We start from the raw sequence: 25,728 nt of genomic DNA on the forward strand, positions 1-25,728 counted from the left end.
TGAGGAGGACTTGCCAGGTAAGAGGAACGTGGCCCAGGCAGTTAACTACTGTGCCTTGTTCCGGTCTTCCCCACACCCGCAGGTTTGTTGGTTGCCCTAACAGCCAGCTCTCAAACCTCTGGATGCTGCTCCTAAATTCCAGATCAGTGCACAATAAGGTATCCCTCATTCACAATTTAATTATGGATGAGGCAGCCAATTTGGCATGTATAACTGATACCTGGGTGGGTGAGCAGGGATGAGTCAGTCTATCCCAGCTATGTCCGCCAGGGTACCTGGTTCAGCATCAGGGTAGACCTAAAGGTCGGGGAGGGGGAGTTGCTGTGGTCTGTAGGAGCTCCATCTCCCTCTGCAAGCACCCTGTCCATGTGACTACTGGTCCGGAGTGTTTGCACCTTGTGTTGGGTCAGCAAGACAGACTGGGGATTCTGTTGGTGTACCGCCCACCCCACTGCCCAACAGACTCCCTAGCTGAGCTGACGGAGGTGGTCTCGGGTGTACTGTTGAGTTCCCCCAGACTGTTGCTCATAAAATAGTGTTGCTCATTTTCAGTAAAGCTAATTTTCATGACTCTCAATCTACCCGGAAACTACACATTGCCAAATTTCTACAGTCGAGGGTTTTGAAGCAGATCAAGGTATCAGACATCTCCAAAGTGGAATATCTTTATAGCAATTCCTCAGATGCCAAGGTTTTGCTTACCTTTAGAAACTTGGATGTTGTAATGGCACTGACTTCTGCAGAATAGTCTTCAGTGGACCTCAGGAGTGTCTCAATTTGCACAAGATAAAACAGTGGGAGGTGAAATATAGTCTAGCAAAATGCTAGGTGTGCTCTTTTTTAATTGACCGTGCCCATCAAGAATGCCTTTACCATCAAGAATGCCTTTACTTTTACAAGAGGGTCATGGCTTAGGGGCAGAGAACATGCTTTGCATGCAAAAGTCCCCACATTCAATACCCAGTATCTCCAGTTAGGGCTGGGAGAGATCCTTATCTGAAACCTTGTCAGTAAGCACTGAAACTCCACTGTTGGTTCTACTGGACCTCTCAGCGGCTTTCGATGCCATCGACCATGGTATCCTTCTGGGCCGCCTTGACGGGATGGGACGTGGGGGCACTGTGTTGCGGTGGCTTGGCTCCTTCCTGGAGGGACAAACCCAGAAGGTGGTGCTGGGGGATTCCTGTTTGACTCCTTGGCTGTTGACATATGGGGTCCCTCAGGGGTTAGTTTTGTCCCCCATGTTATTTAACATCTACATGAAACCGCTGGGTGAGGTTGTCCGGGGGTTTGGGGTTCGGTGTCATCAGTATGCTGATGACACCCAACTCTGTTTTTCCTTTCCACCTAAAGCCAAGGAAGCTGTCCTGGTCCTGAACCGGTGCCTGGCATCAGTGATGGACTGGATGAGGGCGAACAAGTTGAAATTAAATCCAGACAAGACAGAGGTGCTCCTGGTTAGTCAAAAGGCAAATCAGGGAATAGGGATTCAGCCTGTGCTGGATGGGGTTACACTCCCCCTGAAGACACAGGTTCGCAGTTTTGGTGTGCTCCTGGACTCAGCTTTGAACTTGGAGGCCCAGGTCTCTGCAGTGGCCAGGAGTGCTTTTGCCCAGTTAAGACTGGTGCGCCAGCTGCGCCCGTTCCTGGAGACGCCTGATTTGATTACAGTGATGCATGCCTTAGTTACATCCCGTTTAGATTACTGTAACGCGCTCTACGTGGGGCTGCCTTTGAAGACTGTTCGGAAACTTAAACTGGTACAAAGAGCTGCAGCCAGAGTGCTAACTGGGGCTGGTTACAGGGACCATACAATGCCCTTGTTACAACAGCTCCACTGGCTGCCAGTTTGTTTCCGGTCACAATTCAAAGTGCTGGTTTTGACCTATAAAGCTCTATACGGCCTAGGTCCAGGCTATTTGTCAGACCGTATCTCCCCATATGAGCCTGCCCGGGCCCTGAGATCTTTGGGAGAGGACCTTCTCTCAGTCCCAACACCTTTGCAAGCGCGATTGGTGGGGACATGAGATAGGGCCTTCTCAGTGGCTGCCCCCAGGTTCTGGAACTCTCTTCCTAGGGAAGTATGAATGGCCCCTTCCTTGCTATCCTTCCATCGGCAGGCAAAGACTTTTTTATTCCGACAGGCTTTTGGACTAGAGGATGTTTAAGATAGGGCCTCATAAGGTCTGTTGTATTGTTCTATGGTCCTATACTTAATGTTTTAAATTGTTTTAGTATCTTAAGTGTATGTTTCATGATTTTAATGTTACGAATAGTTTAATTCTATTTTAATTGTATATTTTTGTATGTTTTTTACCTATGAGTAGTTTTTATTTGTAAGCCGCCCTGAGTTCCAGTTTTGGAAAAAGGGTGGGGTAAAAATAAAGATTCAAAGATTCATTCATTCATTCATTATTATGTTTGGAGTTTTTGTAGTGTAAATTTTGCAAAGTGTTGCTGTACTTCACATATTCGCAGAAATAGAAACAAAAGAAAATGATTTACTATAGGAAACTTCACTAAAATTGCAAAGGAAATCAGACATATTCAAAGTGACCATCTGAACTATATCAACTGTCTTAATAAGGTTGCTTCCTCCCTGCTAAAACAAGATCAGCACAGCACATGTATTCTTCCTATTCTTTGGGCTGATTGCAGGTGTTGCCACCACTCATCATATGCTCAGAGGCACATGTTACCAAATTTGTCCAAGCTACATAGGAAGTGGATTGGACTGTGAAAGACCAACCCAAATGGTGTTTGCATTTTGACCAATTTGTAGGGCAGTACAATATCTCAGAGAGGATGTCAGGTCCCCTGCTCCCCTGATGCATTCACTATAGCTGCCCAATTTCTCTGCTTTTTGAAGTTTGATAGAAATAGCTGTGGGCTATAGGTACATTCTTAAACCGCAAGGTTTTTTGCCTATTAGTGAATATATATGTATAAGTGTGTGTATGTATGTATATGTGTGTGTGTGTGTATATATATAATTTTATATATTTTAATTTATTTTAATGTTTTTGTGCTTTATTGTTTACAATTTTATTATGTATGTGTTCGATTTTATTGTAAGCTGCCCTGAGTGCCCTTATAGGGTAGAAGGGTGGGATAGAAATATTTTAAATAAATATTTTGTACCAAGTACAAAAAACAACCCACACACAGAGATGCATGAGAGCCATAGGAGCTTTAGCAACACACTAACAATAAAACAACTCAGTCTATCAGAGATCTGGGGGAAATGGTAAGTTTACCTGGCACCAAAAAGATGTCAATGAAGGTGCCAAGCATACGTCACAGGGGAGAGCATTCCAAGACAGGGAACCACAATTGAAAATGCCCTCTTCCCTGTCTACAGCCTTCTTCAGAGGAGGTACCTGGAGAAAGGCCTCTGATGAAGATCTAAGGGTCTGGGTGAGAGAGGCATTGCAGTAGATATGGGGTTCTGAGCCTTAAAGTGCTTTTAAAGTTCAAAGCCAGCACTTTGAGTACAGTTCGGAAACATAAAGCCAACCAGTGTAGCTGAAACAAAATTGGTGTTATATGATCTCTTCAGCTCAAATCTGTCAAGAGTTGGGTAGTTGTGTTCTGCACTAGTTGGAGCTTCCAAACAATTTTCAAAGTCAGCCCCACATAAAAGCACATTATAATCGTCCAATCTTGAGGTTACCAGGGCATAGATTACTGTAACCAAGTTATCCCTGTCCAGATAGGGTCGTAGCTGGGCCACTAGCCTACTCTCTGGTGGAAAATGCTCCATGTTGCCATGGCCACCTGTCCCTCTCAAGTGACAGCAGTGGATCCAGGAGAACCCTCAAACTATGAACTTGCTCCTTTGGAGGGAGTATGACAGTATCTGGAGCAAGCTGCACACTACTCAGACCTGACCAAAGAACCACCACTAACAGAATTTCAGTCTTGTCTGGATTAAGTTTCAGTTTATTGGTCCTTATCTAGTCCATTATTGCAACCAAGCATTGTTCAACACATGCATTGCCATACCTACAGAAGAAGAAAAGGAGAAACAGAGCTGTGTATAATCTGCATAGTGATAACACACTCCAGAATTCTTTGACTCTACTTAGCAGTTTCATGTAGATGTTAAGGAACATGGGGGACAGAACCGATCCCTGAGGGACCCCATGCTGAAGAAACCGTGGAGCTGAGTAATCCTCCCTAAGAACTACCTTGTGGAGCCAGCTATTCAAATAGAAGTAGAACCACCATAGTATGGTGCCCCCAATACCCAACTCAAATAGCCAGAAGGATACCATGGTCAATGGTATCAAATGTCGCTGAGAGATCAAGAATAAACAGTCACACTCTGCCTGTCAACTTGTAGGCTCTTTTTTCAGTCTTACCCTTTGCTTTGCATGTGATCAGGGTAAATTGTACAGGGCAACCAAGGCAGCTTCCATACCAAAACCAGACCTAAACCCAGAAATGTAAAAATTGATCACCCAGAGTACCTGGATCTGGTTGGCAACCACCCTTTCAAGAATCTTGCCAGAAAGGGACATTTGCCACTGGTCTACAATTTGTAAGATCTTCCGGGTCCAGGAAAGATTGCTTCATACTGAAGCATAGGTATTAAAATCACCCAACAGCTATCTGGATCTGTTTCCAGCCCTAAGCGAAACACAAAGTTACCTCGTGAGGTAAGGAACAAATGAGAGAACTATTGAAAATACTACTCATGACTCACTTAGGTGGAGTTCAGTACAAACAGCTTTCCAGAGCTCAGTTTAGAGTCGCACTGAAGTCGAGGTCAGCTTGACCAGAGTTCCACTGGAAGTTATTGAAAGTACTAGCTGCTGTTAACTAGGTGATCAAGATCTATTTCCTTTGCTCTGTTGCTTTTCTGATCCACCTGCAACAGGAAGAGGGCTCTTTAAATCCTTAAGCGCAATTTGCTTTCCACTGAAGTTAACAGCAGAACCCTCACTGATTTTAATACTGTGGGTTTGGCCTGAAGCTGACGCTTCTTTCAGGCTGACTTAAAAGAAACAGAAAAATATAGTTTCATTTTCATATTAACATATAATTACTATTCATAATTGGCCCCTTATAAATGGCCCTCTCGATTTCCAAAGAGCTTTGTAATCCTTTATTGAGGCCATCTTCCTATTGGTTTAATGAAGCAGGCAGGTGCTTAGTGTAAAGGAGGGTGGGGGGAGGCAGAAAAGGACACAATTTTCAATATATATTAACAGGCAAAAAACCTTGCGGTTTGAGAACGTACCTATAGCCAACAGATATTTCTATCAAACTTTAAAAAGCAGGGAAATTGGGCAGAGACCTGACCTCTCTGAGATACTGTACTGCCCTACAAATCTGTAAAAATGCAAACACCATTTGGGTTGGTCATTCACAGTCCAATCCACTTCCTGTGTAGCTTGGAAGAATTTGGTAACGTGCCTCTGAGCATATGGGGAATGGTGGCAAAACCTGCAATCAGCCCAAAGAATAGAAAGAATACATGTGCTGTGCTGATCTTGTTTTCATAGAATCATAGAGTTGGAAGGGGCCTTGTAGGCCATCGAGTCCAACCCCCTGCTCACAGCAGGAAATCCACAGCTAGAGCATCTCCCGCAGATAGCTGTCCACCCTCTGCTTGAAGACATCCAGCGAAGGGGATCCCACCACCTCCTTAGGCAGTCGGTTCCATTGCCGAACTGCCCTTACTGTCAAGAAGTTCCTTCTAATGTCCAATCTGAATCTACGCTCCTGCAACTTAAAACCATTAGACCTAGCAGGGGAGGAAGCAACATTATTAAGACAGTTGATATAGGTCACATGGTCACTTTAAATGTCTGATTTCCTTTGCAATTTTAGTGAAGTTTCCTGTAGGAAATCATTTTCTTTTGGTTCTGTTTCTGTGAATATATGAAGTACAGCAACACTTTGCAACACTAAAAAAACTAGAGAAACAACTGTGGAATAATGGCTCTGACTACTCTGCAGAATAGTTTCCAATGAACACGAGGATCATCTCAGTTTGCACAAGATAAAACAATGGGAGGTGAAATATAAATATAAATGGGATCCTGTGTGAGTTTGCTGAGAATGGATTGATCATCTGCATGCTTACTGAGTTCAGTGAGAGATACCCCGTTCCCCTCACAGAGCTTCAGTCAGAGCGGTGGTTAAACCCAGATCATGGAAGTAATTAGTCACAAGTAAGGAATTACTTGTAATCCATTACTTTTTTGAGGAATGAGTGGGTAATTCCATTACATTTGGATTGTAATAGAACCAGGAGTAATTTTATTACTTTTGAGGAGTAATTGTAATGTTTCCAGCATTACTTTTGGGTATTACTTGGAGGGAGAGTAGGGGAAGACGTCTGCTTCTTTGATTTGTGAATGAAAATCATGTGCCTCAAACTGGGCTTCTGTGCAGCGTTGCTCTTCCCTCATGCTCTGCGGGTGGGTAGGAGGCTACAAGGGAGGAGTTGGAGAGCGAGATTGGTTGGAGCAGAGAAAACAATTGTTTTTTAAAAAATGGATGGTAGTGGTGAAGAATGGAGTGGAGGGGAAAAGGAGCCGGAGGGCAAGAGCATGGATAAAGGAGGAGAAGGAGGCAGCAGCAGAATGGAGATAAAGAACTGTGGAGATGAAAGATGACAACCTCTGTGTGTGCATGTGTGTGTCTGTGCACTTAGCACACAAAGTGGCCTCCACCACCCTCTCTGGCTATTGTGTTGCATTTACAGTATTTTAACTTTTTTGCATCTTGGGAACATGTTTGCTTAGGTGAGTGTCCCTTAATTGGTGGCAGGGCAGGGTCTGGGAGGTGGTTAAGTGAGAGAGATTATGCTTGCTGGCAGGGGGGGGGTTGCACTTGGTTTGACGTGCAAAGATCTGAGTAGTGGCCTCTACCTCCCTCCCTACCTCTATTACCAGCAGAGAGAGCACCATTACTATCTTATGGATAAAAAAAATTATTCTACCTCTGTATGTGTGTGTTTATTTTAATGTTGTTTTAGGCTACTTAGATGTGCAGCAGCCAAGGCCAGCACCTTGTAGGCTTTTTTTTAAAACAAGTAACTGAAATGTAATCAGTTACTTTCAGAGCAGTTGTACTACTTTTTTGGGCCTTGTAATTGTAACTGTAATTTATTACTTTTAAAAAGTAATCTTCCAAGATCTGGTTAAACCACTCTGGCCACTGGAGCTCTGTCTGGGGAATAGGAGTCTCCTCTCAGCACCCTTCACAAACTATACTTCCCAGGATTCTTTGGGGGAAGCCATGACTGCCTAAAGTGAAATAAAGGTGTTGTTATTGTGGCACCCTGATTAGCCAAGCTAAGCTGATGTGAATCTGGCTTTTAGAACACTGACAGTTGGTTCTTACTGAGCATACCTGGGTTTATCATTCAGTTCAATGCTAAATTTCTTTAATTAATTATGAATCAGCTAGGCATTTTTTAAACTTTTATAAACTGCAGAAGATGAAGGTCAGAGTATGGGGCAAGGTCAGTAATAGGATTACAGGTACTCTGTGAGCATGGCTGATTTTTAATGAATTTCAACAAATTATGTGAACTCGGAGAGAAAATTGTCCAAAAATTTCTTTTTTGTGTGTGTGTAATAATTTTTTTATTATTCAAATTTTCATAAAACAAACACAAACAAAAACAAACAACAAAAACAATACAACAAAAATAAAAAGAACTTGACTTCCGATTTGTTACAGATCAGCTATAAGTATATAATATATATCAAACCTGTCCCCTAAAACATACGAAATTCACTTTTTTCCATAGTCTATCTTAATTAATCGTCAAATCCCATTATCATCATTTCATTTTTTTCTTTCAACAAAAAGTCCAAAAGAGGCTTCCATTCCTTAAGAAATGTATCTGTCGTTTTTTCTCTGAAAAGGCATGTCAATTTGTCCATCTCTACTAAGTCCATTAATTTCAATAGCCATTCTTCCATTGTTGGTATTAATTCCATTTTCCACTTTTGTGCATATAATAATCTTGCTGCCATAATCATATATAATATTATTCTTCCATATTTCTTTTCCTTTTGTTTATCCATAAAACCCAATAAAAAAAATTCTGGCTTTGACTGAATATTTATCTTTAAGATTTTTTGCATCATCCTACCTATCTGTGCCCAAAATAATTTTGCCTGTTTACACGACCACCACATATGATAAAATGATCCTTCTTGTTGTTTACATTTCCAACATACATTAGAAACATTACTATACATTTTTGACAACTTTTCTGGAGTCATGTACCAACGATACATCATTTTATAAAAATTTTCTTTAAGATTATAGCATAATGTAAATTTCAAACCTTTTTTCCACATATTTTCCCATTGATCCATTTGTATATTATAACCAAAATTTTTTGCCCACTTGACCATACATACTTTTACTTGTTCTTCTTCCATGTCCATTTTCAATAAAAATTTATACATTTTTGCAATTATACATTCATCATTTGTACACAAACCTATTTCAAAATCAGATTTATTTATTTCAAACCCATACATTTTCTTATCCAATTTGTATCTTTCTAACAATTGTAAATAGGCAAACCATTGAGAACTATATCCTTCCTTTAATAGTTGTTCTCTCTCTTTCATTATATATTCTCCATGCACATTTTCTAATAGTTCTTGGTAAGTTAACCATTTCTCTTTTCCAGCCATTTCTCTTCTATAAAATGCTTCTTGACTTGAAACACATAGTGGTAATTTTGAAAAAAAAACCTTGTTTTGTATTTATTCCATATTTTCAACAAAGGACGTCTTATAAAATGATTATTATAATCCACATTAACTTTTACTTTATCATACCATAGATATCCATGCCATCCCCACTTCAGGTTGTGGCCCTCCAAATCCAATAATCTTTTGTTCCTCAATACAATCCATTTCTTTATCCAGACTAAGCAACAAGCAGCAAAATAAAGTCTCAAATTTGGTAATCCCAGTCCTCCTCTTTCTTTGGCGTCTTGTAATAATTTAAATTTAACTCTTGGTTTTTCCCCCTGCCAAACAAATTTAGAAATATCTTTTTGCCATTGTTTAAAAGGTAAATCAGAGGATATGACAGGTATTGTTTGAAAGAGTTAATGGAGAAGACAGATTTTAAAATAGAAGAAAAGGTGAAATATTTAGGTATTATTATAACAAATAAAAATTCAAAGTTGTTTCATAATAATTATGAAAAATTATGGACAGAGATTAAGAAAGATTTGTTAAAATGGGTTAAATTACAGTTGTCATTAATGGGTAGAATATCTGTAATAAAAATGAATGTATTGCAAAAATTTCTCTTTACACTTTGAACTCTCGATTCACTCTGACTGTTTTGTGTATTGCCATGAAAATTTAGAGGGTTGTTAAGCAAACATTTCTCAGTTTAGGACTATAAGTTTTGTAAGGTTTTGTTTTGAAATGAGTTTATGGGAAGCATGAGAATGGCATGGGGGTATTTTATATATGTATATGTATATATAATATACATACATACATATAACATGTCAAACTAACAATTATGAGAAATAACCAATTCCAAAAATTAACAAAATATAAGCAATTGAATATACTGTGGTCTATGAAGCATTTTAAAGTGTAGCATTCAAAGCCATATGGCTGTATTGAATCTTGTACCGTTACGTTCCAATGCATTATAAAACTACTCCAGTTCTCAAACAGCCTTTAAGAGGAAGCAATAAATATTATGTTCACCCCACTTCTGGCAAAAAGCAGAGCTTGGAAAAGTTACTTTTTTTGAACTACAACTCCCATCAGCCCAATCCAGTGGCCACATTGGCTGCGGCTGATGGAAGTTGTAGTTAAAAAATGTAACTTTTCCAAGCTCTGGCAAAAAGTTCTAGGCGTGCTGGGTTTAGTTTTCTTTGGAAGGAGACCACCTGGAGGTTGCTTGTTGTTTTGCAATATTTGATGAGTTTGTTTGCAAATATACATGTTGAGTACATATAGGTGAGGCACAGCTTAAATACTCCAGCCAACTGGCAAAAGTCCACTGTTCCTACATCACTTCTCCAGGACAGAGAACATTTGCTTATTTAAGGGGTTTTATATACCACTTAATCAGCAAAACCTTTAAGCAGTTTACAAAAAATATATAATATACATTTACATTACCATAAAATCTGATGCTAAAAACAACTTAGCTTTTCTTCAAAATAAAATCTGCCGTTTGAAAGAAAATATTATAAAATAAAATCATATATTAAAATACATGTCAGATTTATGTGTCTGAGTAGGCTTGCTTAAACAAAAAGTGTTTAGCAGGTGCCAAAAGCACTACAGCGAAGGCGTCTGCCTGTTTATCAATGGGCAGGGAGTTCCAAAGTGTAGGAGCTGCCACACCGAAGGACTCACTCTTTGCCACGTGCAGAAAAAACATTATGTAAAAGTGTGAGTTCCACAGATCAAAGCAGTCAAGCGGGCAGATATCAGATAAGGCGATCCTTCAGGTAAATTGGTCCTAAGCTATTAAGGGCTTTATATACCAGAGATGTACGTTTTCAAGAACCACCTGATTCCTGTGATTGTTTTGTTTTTAATATTAATTTTTAAAATTGTAACCTTCCCTGGGAATTGCTGGTGAAGGGTGGGTGATAAATGTAGTAGCAGTAACACAGTAACGTCTTGAGTTTGGCCTGGTAACAGAGTGAATAGTTACTGACATGCTGTGACGTACAAATGAGAACGCTCTGTGAAAAATGAAGTAACAGAGTTGGCAAGCATTAACTGCTCACATATGTTTGATAGCAATGGGGCTTAAGGTATGAAAGAAGTCACTACACAGAAGGAAACCAGAATTTCTTTGGAGTTCAGGCAGGGGGCTTGTGACAGAAGCAGCCTTTTCATGGGAGTGCAGCCATTTTTGAAACTGTTGCAGCTGTAAAGACTTGTGTCTCCATGAGAGCTGTGGTCTATTTTGGAAATCTTTACCTCACAGTTGCTCCAAAATCTGTTGCTTGCTTCTCCAATACTTTTCCTTGTTAAACAAAATATTGTGATGCTTTTGCAGTGCCTCGCTTGCACAAGAATTCCAGTGGCAGGTACTGAAATGAAAATTCATCCCCTATTTTCAAAGTCTTTGTTTTTCATTTCCCTTGTATAATTCCTTTTCCCCCCCACAGGCTTTGGCACCGATGATGAGAACAGCTCTGTTGATCATAACATTGCTGGATTTTTTTTTTTTAGATTTTTAATCTATATATGAGGAGTCTTTTTTTCCCTATAGCTACATCACCCCATACAGAACATCACAGGGCAGTGACCCAAACATGGGCATTTTTTTTGCCATTGCCCTTGCACCCACGATCGAATGCCCTTCCCTCTGCCATATGTGAAGCTCCCTGGGAAGAGGGATTGAATGTTAAACTGCTGTGGGAAGTGTAGCTCTGTAAGGAGAATAGGGGCTCCTAACAACTCTTGCCCCCCTTAACAAACTACCATTTCCAGGATTCTTTCGGGGATACCATGACAGTTTAAAGTGGCATAATACTGCTTTAAATGGGTAGTGCAGTTGGGGCCTAAGAAACTGTATGTCCAGTCACTTCTGAATGTAGGTGGGGGAGCACACCATGTTGTCCTTTGCCTCAGGCATTAAAATATTTTGGTCTGGCCCTGATGTGCCTGCTTGACTTCCAGTGCTGAGAAGAACAGGAGCCAGGGAAGGATTTGTCGTAAAGGAAGGCCGTTATAAAAATGCTGGTCACCATGGCTCCCTGTGAGCTATTCATCAGTGTGGAGAAAACCTTGACAGAGGTATTTACTGCTTGGCTTATTGTTTTGTATTAAGGTTTTCTGCTTAGCCTCAGGAACAGAGATTCTGCTAAAAGTGAAGCCTATTAGACACAGCGCCCTAATGCAGCTCTGCTTTCTTTTGCCTACAGCTGAAATAAGCTTTTAAGGAGGTAATACCTTGAACAAAGAATAATATGAAATAGGTTATTAGATTCCCTCTCTGTCCCCCCCTTTCAAAGCAGAAGCTATTATTTATTAAATGCAGCTCCTGAGCAATATTTCTGCACCCATGGTTACTTTTATTGATACAAAACCTGGGTGGAAACCTTCAAATGCATTCTTTGGGACTGTCTTGGAGTGAGGTCATTCTAGAATACAATTGATTTAAAAAAAAATAAAATAAAAATAAAGCTGTATATTGCTATCCATTTATAATTTATTGTGAAACAATTTAAATAATGACATTTTCCCTCTGCATACAACTCACATCTAAACTGCATTTCCTATATCAGAAATGGGGAGTCTGTAGTCCACCAGATGTAGCTGGACTACAGCTCCCATCATCCCTGACCATTGGCCATGCTGGCTTGGGCTCATGGGAGCTGTGATGCAACAATATCTGGAGGGTACCAGGTTCCCTATCCTTGACTGATATTATGAGTGATACTGATTAAAAATCACTTTGATTAAAAAAAAGAAGCAACACCAACTAATGCTGCTGAGAGCTAAGTTTTTCGTAGACTGGATAGTACTTAACAAAACTCCAGCAATTTATTTCAACTGAAGAATGACCTAATTGGCTACAATTTTGAACAGAGGGGAGAGGAGGATAGGCGTTGCCTGGGGACTTGAGACAGATTTTTATGGACCTTCTCTTTTGGGATAAGAGATGTAATTTACAGGTGGATTTTGGATATAATCTTTATGAGGCTTATTGGGAATTTGCGGCTCCTGAGAGATTTGGTGGCCGTGTCCCATATGTGGTTAGGGTGTAGGTCAGGTTGGAATCTGATATGTTGCAAAATGTGAGTGCCCCTCGTTTGTCTGTCCGATGGCCTTATGGATGGATGTGGATTCCTCCTTGGATAGATTTGGAGGAGTCTCCAAAACTCAGGTTGGACCTGTGATTATGAAAAATAGGGCAGTGGAGTGCATTTTGTCTAAGTGGGACCAGTGGAGTGCAATCTCAACGGATGGTTCTCGGGAATCTCAGGATGGTCGCGTGGGACTTATTTATTATATTCCAGCATTTCAGATTCAAAGGGCTTGTCGGTTGTCAGACTGGGTTTCGATTATGACTGCTGAATTGGTTGCTATTTTATTGGCTTTGGAATGGGTGTAGGATGTGAGACCTGATTGGGTGGTTGTGTTTTCAGATTAATGGTCAGGTTTGTTGGCTATTCAGAATGGTGGTATAGGATGTCAAAGTAGTATAGTGCATGAGATTTGGAGGTTGAACGCTGAACTGGTGCATATGGGTATCCTAGTTCAGGTTTGTTGGATCTTAGCTTATGTGGGCATTGTTGGGAATGGGATAGTTGATCAGGTGGCTAAGAAGGTATTGGAACAGAGAAGCATTGATTTTGTGTTGCCTCTGTCCACTTTGGAAGTCAGAAGTAGGGTTAAACTGTTGATGCTGAGTGAGTGGCAGGAGTGGTGGGAGATGAAAACTATGGGTCAGTAGGTGTTTTCTTTTGTCCAACTTGGAAGGACTTCAGAATTTTGATTTAAAAGGATGACAGAGACAGGTTAGCATGTTTAGAGTCCTAACGGGCCACTGTACTCGTAGGAGTGGTTTGTTCAGAGTAGGACATATAGACTCTGAGGATTGTGAGCTCTGTGAGGTGGTAGAAACTGTGGATCATGTTATTTGGAATTGTATTAGGTATATGGAAGCTAGAGAGTCTCTCCTCTGAAAGCTTAGTGTTTTGGGGATTAGAAGCCTGAATGTGGGTTTGGCCCTTTGGGACAAAAGCCTCTGGGGCTTGGTACTTGAGATTATTTGGCAGTTTGTTAAAGACACTAAGCTTTATGAAAGGTTGTGAATGAGTTGTTACACAAGGTTGACAGTAGGTGGGGATAATAGGACCTTATCTTGGCCTTGATTAGCCATTAAACACCACCACCACCAGCAGCAGAAGTATAGGTGTTATGGTAGCGAGGGTCCATAATAGCTTGTTCTGCTTTAGCGGAGAGGTCACAGCTCCCCATGAATATACAAAGTACAGACTAGGTTCTGTCTGGCAGAGAGATGAAGAAATCTGGCAGTAGTTAATACTGCAATATCCTTTCTTCCAACTTCCAAAAGGTGTCAAACTGTCATTTTGAGGGATGCAATTGACTTGTGTTGACATTGGCTGAACATACTTACCTGCCAATCAAGGCACATCTGAGTCAGAAACTCATTAAAAGATGTCTGTTGCCAAATAGTTCTTTGTCCCTCAGCATCTCTCAGTTACCATCTATGCTGCTACACAAGAGAAAGCCAGATGCCTGTTTGTTAATAGCTATGTTAGGATACATAGACTTGAAGTAAAAGGGTTCTTGAAGCAACATCCTGCCTCTTCCATTTTTCCTCTTCTTGTCTTTTTATTCTTAGAAAACATAAAATTTGGCTGTTGGGGTCTTGGGTGTATTTGGACCAAAACTCTGTGTTGTTCTAACGTTATGGCCTAGTCACGTGGTGCATGCTACCTGTGTATAAGTAGGGTTTGACAGAGGAAAGCAAGTTACTTTGGTCTCTCAGGACATTCAGGTGAGCTCGATGCTCTCTTTGTTTCTCCTAGTGAGTGTTTCCCATGGATCCCCAAAAAGCACTCCTATCCAGAGGGGTTTGTTGGCAACCTACTTGACAGCCTCTGGCATGACTGGCCTATCCAAACTGACAGTTGTGGAAGGAAGGGAATAAAAGGTTCTTTACCCCCTTTTGTTATGAGTGCTACCTCAGGGAAAAGCAACTGGGTAAAGAATTGGAAGTAAGAAATAAAAAAAATAGAACATAAGAAGAGCGCTGATGGCACATCTAGTCCACCATCCTGTTCTCCCAGTGGCCAGTCAGATGACTATGGGAAGCATGAAAGCACTCGGCACTCAGTGCAACACAAAGCCATGCCCAATGTGAGGACCACCCTGCAAAGGGTGCTCAGTCATCATGTGTAGCTTTTTCTCTGCTATTTTCATTTTTTATAGCAAGCTGCCACAGAGATTGCAGTCTGCAGTGGAAGACATCAGTGAGGAGACCAGTTCTTTTCTCCTGTGATTTTTTTCTCTCTCCTAATAATATCAACCTCCCAAACTGCTTTTGCCTTGCTTATAAACCAAAAGAACTTTGGTCATAGATGATGGAGGCCACTTCAATTTCCCAGAACCTGTAATAGATGCAATATATGAAACAAATTGTGAATCTGCACTGTGAGGTGGTTTTTTTTGGCAGTTGTAGCTGTTCAATTTAATGAAACCTTAGGGGGGAAATGTTGCATTCTGCTTTTCCCATTTCCGAGACTTCACATCTATGGAATGATACCCAGTAACTTGATAAATAAAACTAGCTACCAAGTAACCCTTTGCTGAGTTGCTAAGCAGCAGTCAGATTATTTAAAGAAATGGAAATCCACCATCCTGCATTTCAGGTCTCTCACATCTCCACATACACTGCCTGTTCTGTTCCATATAGGCCTGTCCATATTTGTGGTGCTGAAGGAAGGCTGGATTGCTGATGCAATTTCAAAGTTGTTAGATCCATATATATAAGCTCTCTGTGTAGTAGCTGTATGGTCCTTTGCTACCCCTAACTTCCTGGCTATTCATTTTGCTGAGTTCTTGTGCTTGTTATTTCCTTTGACATCCAAATAAAGTTGGGCTTAAGTATGATATTGTATGAAGCTTACACTCTACATAACACCGTTGCTGGCATATACAGAGAGCAGTATACAGGTCCCTCCCCCTCCCGGTTTCTCTAAAGCAGGGGTCATCAGCCTTTTTGGGCCCATGGGCACATTTGCAAACCATCAAAACTGTTGTGGCCACCACACAAGTAACGCAACCAAGCACACACTGCAACCTGTTCTGTTGGCTACAACAAAATACTTCTTTCATGCCTAATTTCAGCAGGAGAGGGGAACCTATGGGCGCAAGGATATGCCTTAGTGGGTACATGTGCACATCCGTGTGCAACACTGGTGACCACTGCTCTAAACCTTAATTCTTAAAAAGTTTCCAGAAAACAAATTTGAACAGTGTTCTCAGAAGATTTAATCTGCTATCTTATTCTGCAATAGCCCTGCCCTCCACTGATATAAAATTCAAGAGGGTGTTTGTTCTTTTGGCTAGAAAATTTAATGTTACCAACTGTTCCAAAAGTCTTGCCAGCATATGAAATGGCAGACTATCTGCTGCCTGGTGCTTTTGTGTTCATGCACACACATTTATATATATGCACACTAGAGACCAGATGCATCCAGTGGTGGCTGGTGCCCATTGGGACTGGTGGGGCGGAAAGCAAGGAGCCCAACAGTAGGCGGAGATAGAGTCAACGACAGGCAAAGCCAAATTTTGGATGTCTCTATCCTCCTGCTGAGTTGTACAAGGGGAATACTGAGGCTAATGGGGAGGAAGCAGGCAGCTAGAGTCACCCCCTGACCTGGTTTGTACGTTACAAAACAGGTGGCCTTGGAGGATGAAGACTGAGGATGGTGGGGCAGGCCCTATTTGCCCTAGTGGATCAGCCTCCACTGGATGGATCTATGATCCCACTTTGTGGTAGAACTTCTAGAGAGCCTGAAGAAAGAGAAAAATCCTGGTGACAATTTGAAAATACACATGTACAAATTGAGGAACAAAATGATATGCTTCCTTTTTCTGCAGTAAAAAAGAAGACTGAGTATATGAAGCTCAAAAGTAAAGTTTCAGAACTGGAAACTCTGGATCTTTGAGACATAGATTCTGGTTAGAGGAGTGAATGAGCTGACTTGATCACATACATTGTCAGGAAGACTGCTGAGCTTGGCTGTGGCTTTTAAATTTTTTTTTGCAAGGGTGGGCTCCAACTGTTCTAAAACATTCTGGAACCATGCTAGCTTGTTTAGAAAAAGGAAAGTGTATATGTGCGTGGGTTTGAGACAGAAGATGACCTTATGTTGTATATCTAGGCAGACAGTTTGGTGACTTGGTAAGAGCAAAGCTATTCTGTTAGCATTTTAACAACATATCCAACAGCTACTAATCCATTCCATACCTTTACAGCTGTCTAATCTAACAAGCAGTTTATGAGCATGGCTTTGTGACTTTAAGGTTTTTGTTTTTTTACTTAGGAGTGGCTTGGTTTGTTAGCAGATTGCTATGCATATTATTTCTAAATTAGGTGGATGCTTACATTCTACTGGGAAGCACTGAAAGAGAACTTGAAGGAGCTAGTGGCTTTGCAGTGTTATGAGATTTCTTCCCTTAATATGAACAACAGTTGCTGTTGCATATAGCTGATCACGCCCTTTAGATTTTAATTCATCCTATGGGTCTTTCTGCTCAATTGAGTAAAACATGCCTCAAATGCTTTTGCATACGTCTCCCACCCTTTTCAGCAGAAGGAAATGAAGGGTTTGTCACTTATGAATTACATTTCAATCTTGCATCCAGATCATGAGAAGTTAATGGCACCATTCCAATTCTGCTTTGGTCAGACCTCATCTGGAGTTCTGTGTCCAGTTCTGAGTACTGCAGTTTAAGGAGACTGACAAACTGGGATATGGCCAGAGGAAAGTGAGAAAGATGGTGAAGGACTTCAAGACCAAGTCTTATGAGGAAAGGGGGAAGCACTTGGGCATATTTTAGCCTGGCAAAAAGGTGACTGAGACAGCTGTCTTTAAATAGTTTGAAAGGCTGTCACAATTATGATGGGAGCAAATCCTATGGTCTGAAGGCACATGAGGCCAGCACCCTGCTGAAGCTAAGCAAGATAAGGTCTGGTTGGTGCATGAATGGAAGACCACCTGGGAAGCATACGTTAGCTGCCTTGGATTTCTATGAAGAAAAGAAAGGTGGGGTATGAATTTAATAAATAAATAATAAATTTGTTTTCTGCTGCTCCAGGATTAAATGAGATGGTGACTTTTAAATATGAACTTCCTTACAGTATGAGATGTCCGACAGTGAAACAGACTGTTTTTGAAATCCGTGTGTGAAAAGAAGCAATAGAAACTGCAGTTTGCATGAGGGACAGAGAAAGAGGGAGGTTTTGAGATCTTGAATGTGTGTTTTGTGGGTTGCCTCTCTAGAGATTTAAAGTTGGGCAGTGGATTGTACTGTAGAGTGTTTTAAACTGTCTCTATCTATGGTCAGCCTGCATATCTGTAAATAAATTCAAATATTTTTTAAAGAACACCGTAAGCCTCCACTATTTCCTCTTTCCAAACCCAGGTTACCAGGTAACTCAGGCAAGCTTCTCACTTACATGGGTGTCAGGAGTCTGCATAAATTATTTATTTATTTATTTATTTATTTATTTATTATATTTCTATACCGCCCAATAGCCGAAGCTCTCTGGGCGGTTTACAGCATAAAAATATCCAGTATACAATTACAAACATATATCAAACACATTGAGACAATATAACAAAATAACTAAACATAGTTAAACACATGGACACGACAGACACAGTCCTAAAATGTTAAGTATAAAAACTTATTAAATCAGTTAAAATATTAAGCTGTTTAAGATGTTAATGTTAAAATTACTAAAATTAAGATTGTGAGTGATAGATGTAGGTGTTAAAAGTAGATATTAAAATGTTAAAATGCCTGGGAGAACAAGAAGGTTTTTACCTGGCGCCGAAAGGATAACAATGTTGGCGCCAGGCGTACCTCATGAGGGAGAGAATTCCATAATTCGGGGGCCACCACAGAGAAAGCCCGTTTCCTTGTTGTCACCTTCTGGGCTTCTCTCTGGGTGGGTCCCCGAAGGAGAGCCTTTGATGTTGAACGTAGTGTACGGGTAGGTTCATATCGGGAGAGGCGCTCCATCAGGTATTGTGGTCCCAAGCCGTGTAAGGCTTTATAAGTCAAAACCAGCACTTTGAATCGAGCCCGGAAGCGTATAGGCAGCCAGTTCAAGCGGGCCAGAATCGGTGTTATATGTTCACATCTCCGAGTTCCTGTTAACAATCTGGCCGCCGCGATTTGCACGAGCTGCAGCTTCCGAACCGTCTTCAAAGGCAGCCCCACGTAGAGAGCATTGCAGTAGTCCAATTTTGAGGTTACCAGTGCATGGACAACTGAAGCAAGGTTTTCCCTGTCCAGATAGGGACGTAGTTGGGCCACCAACCGAAGTTGATAGAAAGCACTCCGTGCCACCGAGGCAACCTGTGCCTCCAGTGGCAGGGATGGTTCTAAAAGAACTCCCAAACTATGAACCTGCTCCTTCAGGGGGAGTGCAACCCCATCCAGGACAGGTTCTCCCATCTGGTCAGGAGAACCACCCACAAACATACTCTTTTAAAAGGGTAGCTAATGTGGTGCCCTCCAGATGTTGTTTGGACTCCAGCTCCCACCAGTCCCAGCCAGCATAGTCAAAGATCAGGGATGAAATATCCACATCAACTGGAGGGCACCATGTTGGCTATCTCTGCTCCATGCAATCATATTTGGGCACAGAGGAACTGAGGGAGGAAAGAGGCCAGCATTTTGTCAGGTTCAAAAGAACACATGCTGTACACTGTTTAATAAGTTTTAAGTGTAAGCCTTTTTTAAAGAAAACATTCTTCATTCACAAAGTGGTGTACAGTGACAAGATCAACCAATACAATGTAAAAACATTAAAAACAACCGTGCTTCACAATAATAATAAAAAGCAGCATAAAAGCAATCAACCAGCCTAGCATACCATAAACATGCTATCATTAATCACGAATGCTGTCTTTGCAGCCCCGACTATTTCAGGTACTAAAAGCTACAGGGGAAAAAAGCTTGTCAAAGCCCACTGGAAAATCCAGCTTTTTCAGTCCTGGCACTTCATATTTGGAATTCCCACTCTAGAGAAGCTTGCCCAGTGCCAGCATTTCAGCACCAGGCAAAGACCTTAGTATTGTATTTATAACGATGCTGCATTTCATTGATTTTTGTGTCTGCTGCTTTTGCGCATTTAATATATGGGGTTTTAATTCTATATGTTACCATGAACGTTTTGCAGTAAAGGGTGGCCTAGAAATACAATAAACACAAAAATAAATAATTTGAGCCAAAACTTGGGATCAGGATCAATGATGGGTCTCAGCATTTAAACAAAGATGTAGTAAGCAAAAAGAGAGGGCCCTTCATGTAGACTAATGTCCCTTTACTACTGAACAATCTGCATTAGAAAGAAGGTCCCTGTGATGTGGGTTTTCCACAAAAAAATTAATTGCAGTTTCCCCCCTGTAAACGTATTGGTAAATTTTTCTGTTGCTCTAAATGGATTTGGATTGGATCTGAATCTCTAGATTTTGAACTGACATGTTTGTGTGTGTGTGTAAATCAACAAAACATATTTATTATTGTTTAAATGTTATATTCAAACAAATTCAAAGCTTAATTTGGGCATTTATTTTTACTGGAATGCTAATAAATCTTTCAAGACATGACTGAATGCAGGAATAAACCAGAGAAGAAAAATTCTGATAAATGCACAAAATATTTTATTGTTGTCCAGTGTGTTTTGGAAAAAGAAATTCCTTCCTTGGACTCAATCTTCATTGTTGGTGCCCTGCAAAAATATACTCTTGCTTCTTTTTAAAAAACCCTGATTACTATTATTAATTCAAAGGGAAAAAAGTGTACTATTTCAACACTAGATGTCAGTGCTGTTTCAGTTATTCTGTTGCTTGTAGTAGACAATATCTCTGGTATAGTGGCTTCCTCTTCATATATAAGTAGTAGTGTGTTGTCCTTCACACATGTTTTTCTTTTACTTTTTCAGTAAGCACAGTGTATTTCTTTTGAGTACTGTATAATAATGAAGGATGGCATAGTTGATGTTCTTTTTAATAGGTTTCTGCTGTCTCTCATCTCTCATCTCTCATCCCTAACCTCTAGCTAGATAACAAGGATGACCAACATGACAACCCACTTTGCTATTAAGCAAGATTCCATAGAGTGGTTTTATCCCCATCTTGAAAACTAAATGGAAGGTACAATAGCATAAGTTTGGGAAAGCCAGAACAAACCAATACTCTTATTATTGTCAAATGCATTCTTGGGAAATTACAGGGAGGGAGTTGGCTTGGATCCACTATAATTTGTCCATGAGGTCCTTTCTTGTCAGTACCCGCTGAAGAAGGAAGCCCTACCAATGTGTTGTGTCTTGTTTAAACATGTGTTGCTCAAGAGTAAACATTTCTTAAATGAGTGGTGAGGAACCTTTGACCCGTGGGCCTAATTAGGCCTGATAGACCTCCCCATTTGGCTGACTGTTAGTCTGTTTTTTTCTAAGCCATGCCTACCTGCCCTATACTAGATGCTACACTTTTCTGTGAATATAATCACCTGATTTGCACCAAGGGGATCTAAATGTATTTCTGTTTGCAGATGTCCAGGGCCAAACTGTGTGTGATATATACATACTTTGGTGTTGCATGTAAGTTAAAAAAAACAAAAAACTATGAGTAGCAGCTTCTGGGGGACCCATTCAGGAATGGAACCATGAAGCCCAGGGAAGGCTTCTTTTTTAACCTTTCTGCCCTACACCATGATTCTGACAAAAAGCACCCCAAGAAGCTCTTGGACATGGGAGGGGAGCGCCCATTGGTACCAATGGGAGCATTCTTCCCATGTCATATAGCAGCTGGGAGGGAGATTTTTATTGGAAATACAGCATGGGAGGTAAGGGTTAACCTTCGCTCAATGCACACACAATGGTCCCGCTCCTGATCAGGGCCCACAGCAGTATGTGTGTGTGTGTACGCACTCTCTCATGATGGTGTCAGGGTTGTTATATTCAGTCCCTCTTTCAATATTGTTTGTGCCTGCAAACGTGTTGGAACCTCCCTTGTCCACGACTTAATTGTGGATGAGGGTGCCGACCTGGCATGTCTAACCGAGACCTGGGTGGGTGAGCAGGGAGGAGTTGCTCTCTCTCAGCTTTGTCCACCTGGGTATACGGTGCAGCACTATGGTAGACCTGAGGGTCGGGGAGGCGGGGTCGCTGTGGTCTATAGGAGTACTTTCTCTCTCACGAGGCATCCTGTCCAGATGGCAACTGGTCTAGAGTGCCTCCACCTTGTGCTGGGTCAAGGAGACAGACTGGGAATCCTGTTGGTGTACCGCCCACCTTGCTGCCCAACAGCTTCCCTAGCTGAGCTGACAGAGATAGTCTCGGAGGTATTGCTGAGGTCCCCCAAACTTGTGGTGTTGGGGGACATCAACATTCATGCCGAGACTGTTTTATCTGGGACGGCTCAGGACTTCATGGCCTCCATGACAACCATGGGGCTGTCTCAATTTGTTACTGGCCCAACGCATGTATCGGGTCACACTCTTGATTTGATCTTCGCCACTGGTCATGGAAATGGTGATCTGGAGGTGGGGTGTTTTTCATCTACTCCGTTGTCATGGACAGATCACCGCCTGCTGAGTTTTAGACTTACGACGACTCTTTCCCTCTGCAAGGGTGGGGGACCTATTAAGTTTCACTTCGCTGCCTCTATCAGGACATCTCTCTGCCGCCCTGCAGAGCTTTTTAGGGTTGTACGAGGACTCTTACATTCTGGTCCTCGAGATACTATTGAAACATCTGAAGCTCGCTGTAACGACATCGCAGGGCACTTCCAAAATAAAATCGCATGCATCTGTAGGGACCTAGACTCCGATGTTATGACAGACGAATCCATTGAAGTGTCCAGAACACGGTCTTGTCTTTCATTATTGGATGAGTTTCAGTTGGTGCAGCTTGAGGAAGTGGACAAGGTACTTGGATTGGTGCGGGCGACCACGTCTGCTCTAGATCCTTGTCCATCTTGGCTAGTGAAGGCTAGCAGGACTACTACCACCGGCTGGGCCAAGGAAGTGATAAATGCCTCCTTGAGTGAGGGAGTAGTCCCTAGTAGCCTCAAGGAGGCAGTAGTAAGACCTCTCTTAAAGAAACCTTCCTTAGACCCAGATGACCTGAACAACTATAGACCGGTGGCGAATGTCCCCTTTTGGGGCAAGGTTCTGGAGCGGGTGGTTGCCGGTCAGCTCCAGGTGCTCTTGGATGAGACCGATTATCTGGATCCGTTTCAATCCGGTTTTAGGCCTGGTTTTGGCACTGAAACAGCCTTGGTCGCCCTGTATGATGACCTTTGTAGGGAGAGGGACAGAGGGAGTGTGACTCTGTTGATTCTCCTTGATCTCTCAGCGGCGTTTGATACCATCGACCATGGTATCCTTCTGGGGAGACTCGCGGAGTTGGGAGTTGGAGGCACTGCTTGGCAGTGGTTCCGCTCCTACTTGGCGGATCGTCACCAGAAGGTAGTACTTGGGGAACATTGCTCAACTCCTTGGACTCTCCATTGTGGAGTCCCTCAGGGGTCGGTTTTGTCCCCCATGCTTTTTAACATCTACATGCAGCCTCTGGGTGCCGTCATCAGGAGTTTTGGAGTGCGTTGCCACCAGTACGCTGATGACACGCAGCTCTATTTCTCCTTTTCATCTTCTACAGGTGAGTCTGTGGATGTGCTGAATCACTGCCTGACCGCGATAATGGACTCGATGAGAGCTAATAAACTGAGACTCAATCCAGACAAGACTGAGACACTGTTGGTGAATGCCTTCCCTGCCCAGATGGTGGATGCTTACCCTGTTCTAGATGGGGTTACACTCCCCTTGAAGGAACAGGTTCGTAGTCTTGGGGTTCTTTTCGATCCTTCCTTGTCTCTGGAGGCGCAAGTGGCCACGGTGGCAAGGAATGCATCTACCACCTTCGGTTGGTAGCCCAGCTACGCCCCTATCTGGACAGGGATGACCTCGCCTCAGTTGTTCATGCTCTGGTAACTTCTAGGTTGGATTACTGTAATGCGCTCTACGTAGGGCTGCCCTTGAAGACAGTTCGGAAGCTTCAGCTAGTGCAAAACGCAGCAGCCAGACTGCTGACGAGGACCAGCCGGTCAGCGCATATAACACCTGTTCTGGCCCGTTTGCACTGGCTACCTATTTGCTTCCGAGCCAGATTCAAGGTGCTGGTTTTGACCTATAAAGCCTTACACGGCATGGGACTGCAGTATCTTGTGGAACGCCTCTCCCGCTATGAACCGACCCGGTCACTTTGCTCAGCGTCTAAGGCCCTCCTCCGGGTACCAACCCATCGGGAAGCCCGGAGGACAGTTACTCGATCTAGGGCCTTTTCTGTAGTGGCCCCCGAATTGTGGAATAGCCTCCCCGAAGAAATACGCCTGGCGCCGACACTTCTATCTTTTCGGCGCCAGGTTAAGACCTGGCTATGCTCCCAGGCATTTTAAAGCGTTTAATGTTACAATTTTAAATCTCTTTGTTTCAGTTTATTTATTGTGATATTTTGTATTTCTGTACTTTTAATCTTTTGTACACCGCCCAGAGAGCTATTCGCTATGGGCGGTTTAAAAATGAAATAAAATAAATAAATAATACTGCTTTGTTTCTAATCAGAGCATATTCCATAACTTTCTGCTGAAATCCTGTAACTTTTTATATTGCAAATGTTTCACTTTATTTTTTGTCCCACTTTTGTGCTTATAGTGCAAGACTGCCCCTCCAAACAGCAATGATGCAATAACATTGTGGAAGCATCAGAGAAGAATTAAAGCAGACTGATGTGTGGATGTTCCAGTATCAATCTGCCACCAATGTGCTATTATTGTGTCAATGAGATGTTGCAAACAACCCTCCGTCTGGAGGGGCCCTAAAGCATGCATTTTAACATCATATGTAGTTTGGCTCTCATTTGCATGCTTTCTTCATGTTTTTTTTTTAATTGGGTGGTGGGCCTGTTCTTAACATTTTGGGAATTCATGAGGGTTGGTTGCTTACTGAAGAAACATTTTATGCATGAACTGAACCAGTATGTGATGACTGCAAGAAACAAGGCACCTGTAGTCTACGTGCTGCTGTGCCATAAAAACCCAAATTGAGCTCCCTTCTCCCTTACCAAATGTGTGAACAATAATTACCTGAGAGAAATTAATCTGGTCTTCCTGTTGTAATGAAACAAGATTAATTCTATCAGTAGTCGTCCACAAAATCATGTAGTTTTGCAGCTGCATACAGCAAAACCTAAACACCTTTAAACTAGAGGTGGTATTAGGGGAAAAGTAATATCTCTAAATCCTGTTGGACCCACATTTCTTCTCCACTTCATTAAGTTTAAACTGGAGCAGCTGTCAATCAAATAAATCAATAAAATGCCCTTTATTACACCATAGGCATTCATATGCGGGGAAGGAAGTGGTAAATAAATTGTTGCTGCCATTTAGGATTCCTATATTTCCCAAGTGATCTTAGCTCCATATGCTTTTGAAACACCATGAAAAGGACGGTAAATCTTTTGTTTGGCGTCTGGATAATGCTGGTAAAAGTAATGAGGAGAGAGACATTTTTGCAAGTTTAGCAGAACTTTTATGGAATAAAAATAACAACAAAAATGTCCTCATTTCCCCCTAAGAAGAGTGTTCCTCTTCAGGGTTCTAGTTAGCATAGAACAGGAAGCTTCTTGATGAGAGTTTCAGAAGGGGGGAAAGGAAAAAGAACTTTCCTCCCTTTTCTACTTCCCCATGCCTTCCTCTGTTGTATTATGGAGCGCTGGCTGCTAACCTTGAATCTGACTATTTTATTGCTCTGTACTGGGGGTAGCTGTAGAAAACGGGAAAGTGAAAAGACATTCTTTTTAAATTTTCTTCCTCATGACACATCCCTGTATAGTGCAGGGAGGTTGGTTTTTTTTACCTTAGAGCACCCACACCTCATTTTATTCACTGTCCATTAGGAAACGTACTATAAG

General features: G+C 41.8%; 1 protein-coding gene across 1 annotated transcript in view; it reads left to right on the forward strand.

Annotated features, from left to right (window-relative positions):
- Positions 1-24,488, forward strand: part of IPMK (inositol polyphosphate multikinase) — a 61,718-nt gene extending 37,230 nt beyond the window's left edge. The window contains exons 7-9 of the mRNA XM_061635348.1: positions 20,817-20,911; positions 21,309-21,357; positions 24,471-24,488. Of these exons, the coding sequence (XP_061491332.1) occupies positions 20,817-20,824 (8 nt within the window). The 3' untranslated portion in view covers positions 20,825-20,911; positions 21,309-21,357; positions 24,471-24,488. The remainder of the gene's footprint in view (positions 1-20,816; positions 20,912-21,308; positions 21,358-24,470) is intronic.
- The last annotated feature ends 1,240 nt before the right edge of the window (positions 24,489-25,728 follow it).

The sequence above is a fragment of the Rhineura floridana genome, chromosome 7 (assembly GCF_030035675.1).
Source record: "Rhineura floridana isolate rRhiFlo1 chromosome 7, rRhiFlo1.hap2, whole genome shotgun sequence".
Lineage (NCBI taxonomy): Eukaryota > Metazoa > Chordata > Lepidosauria > Squamata > Rhineuridae > Rhineura > Rhineura floridana.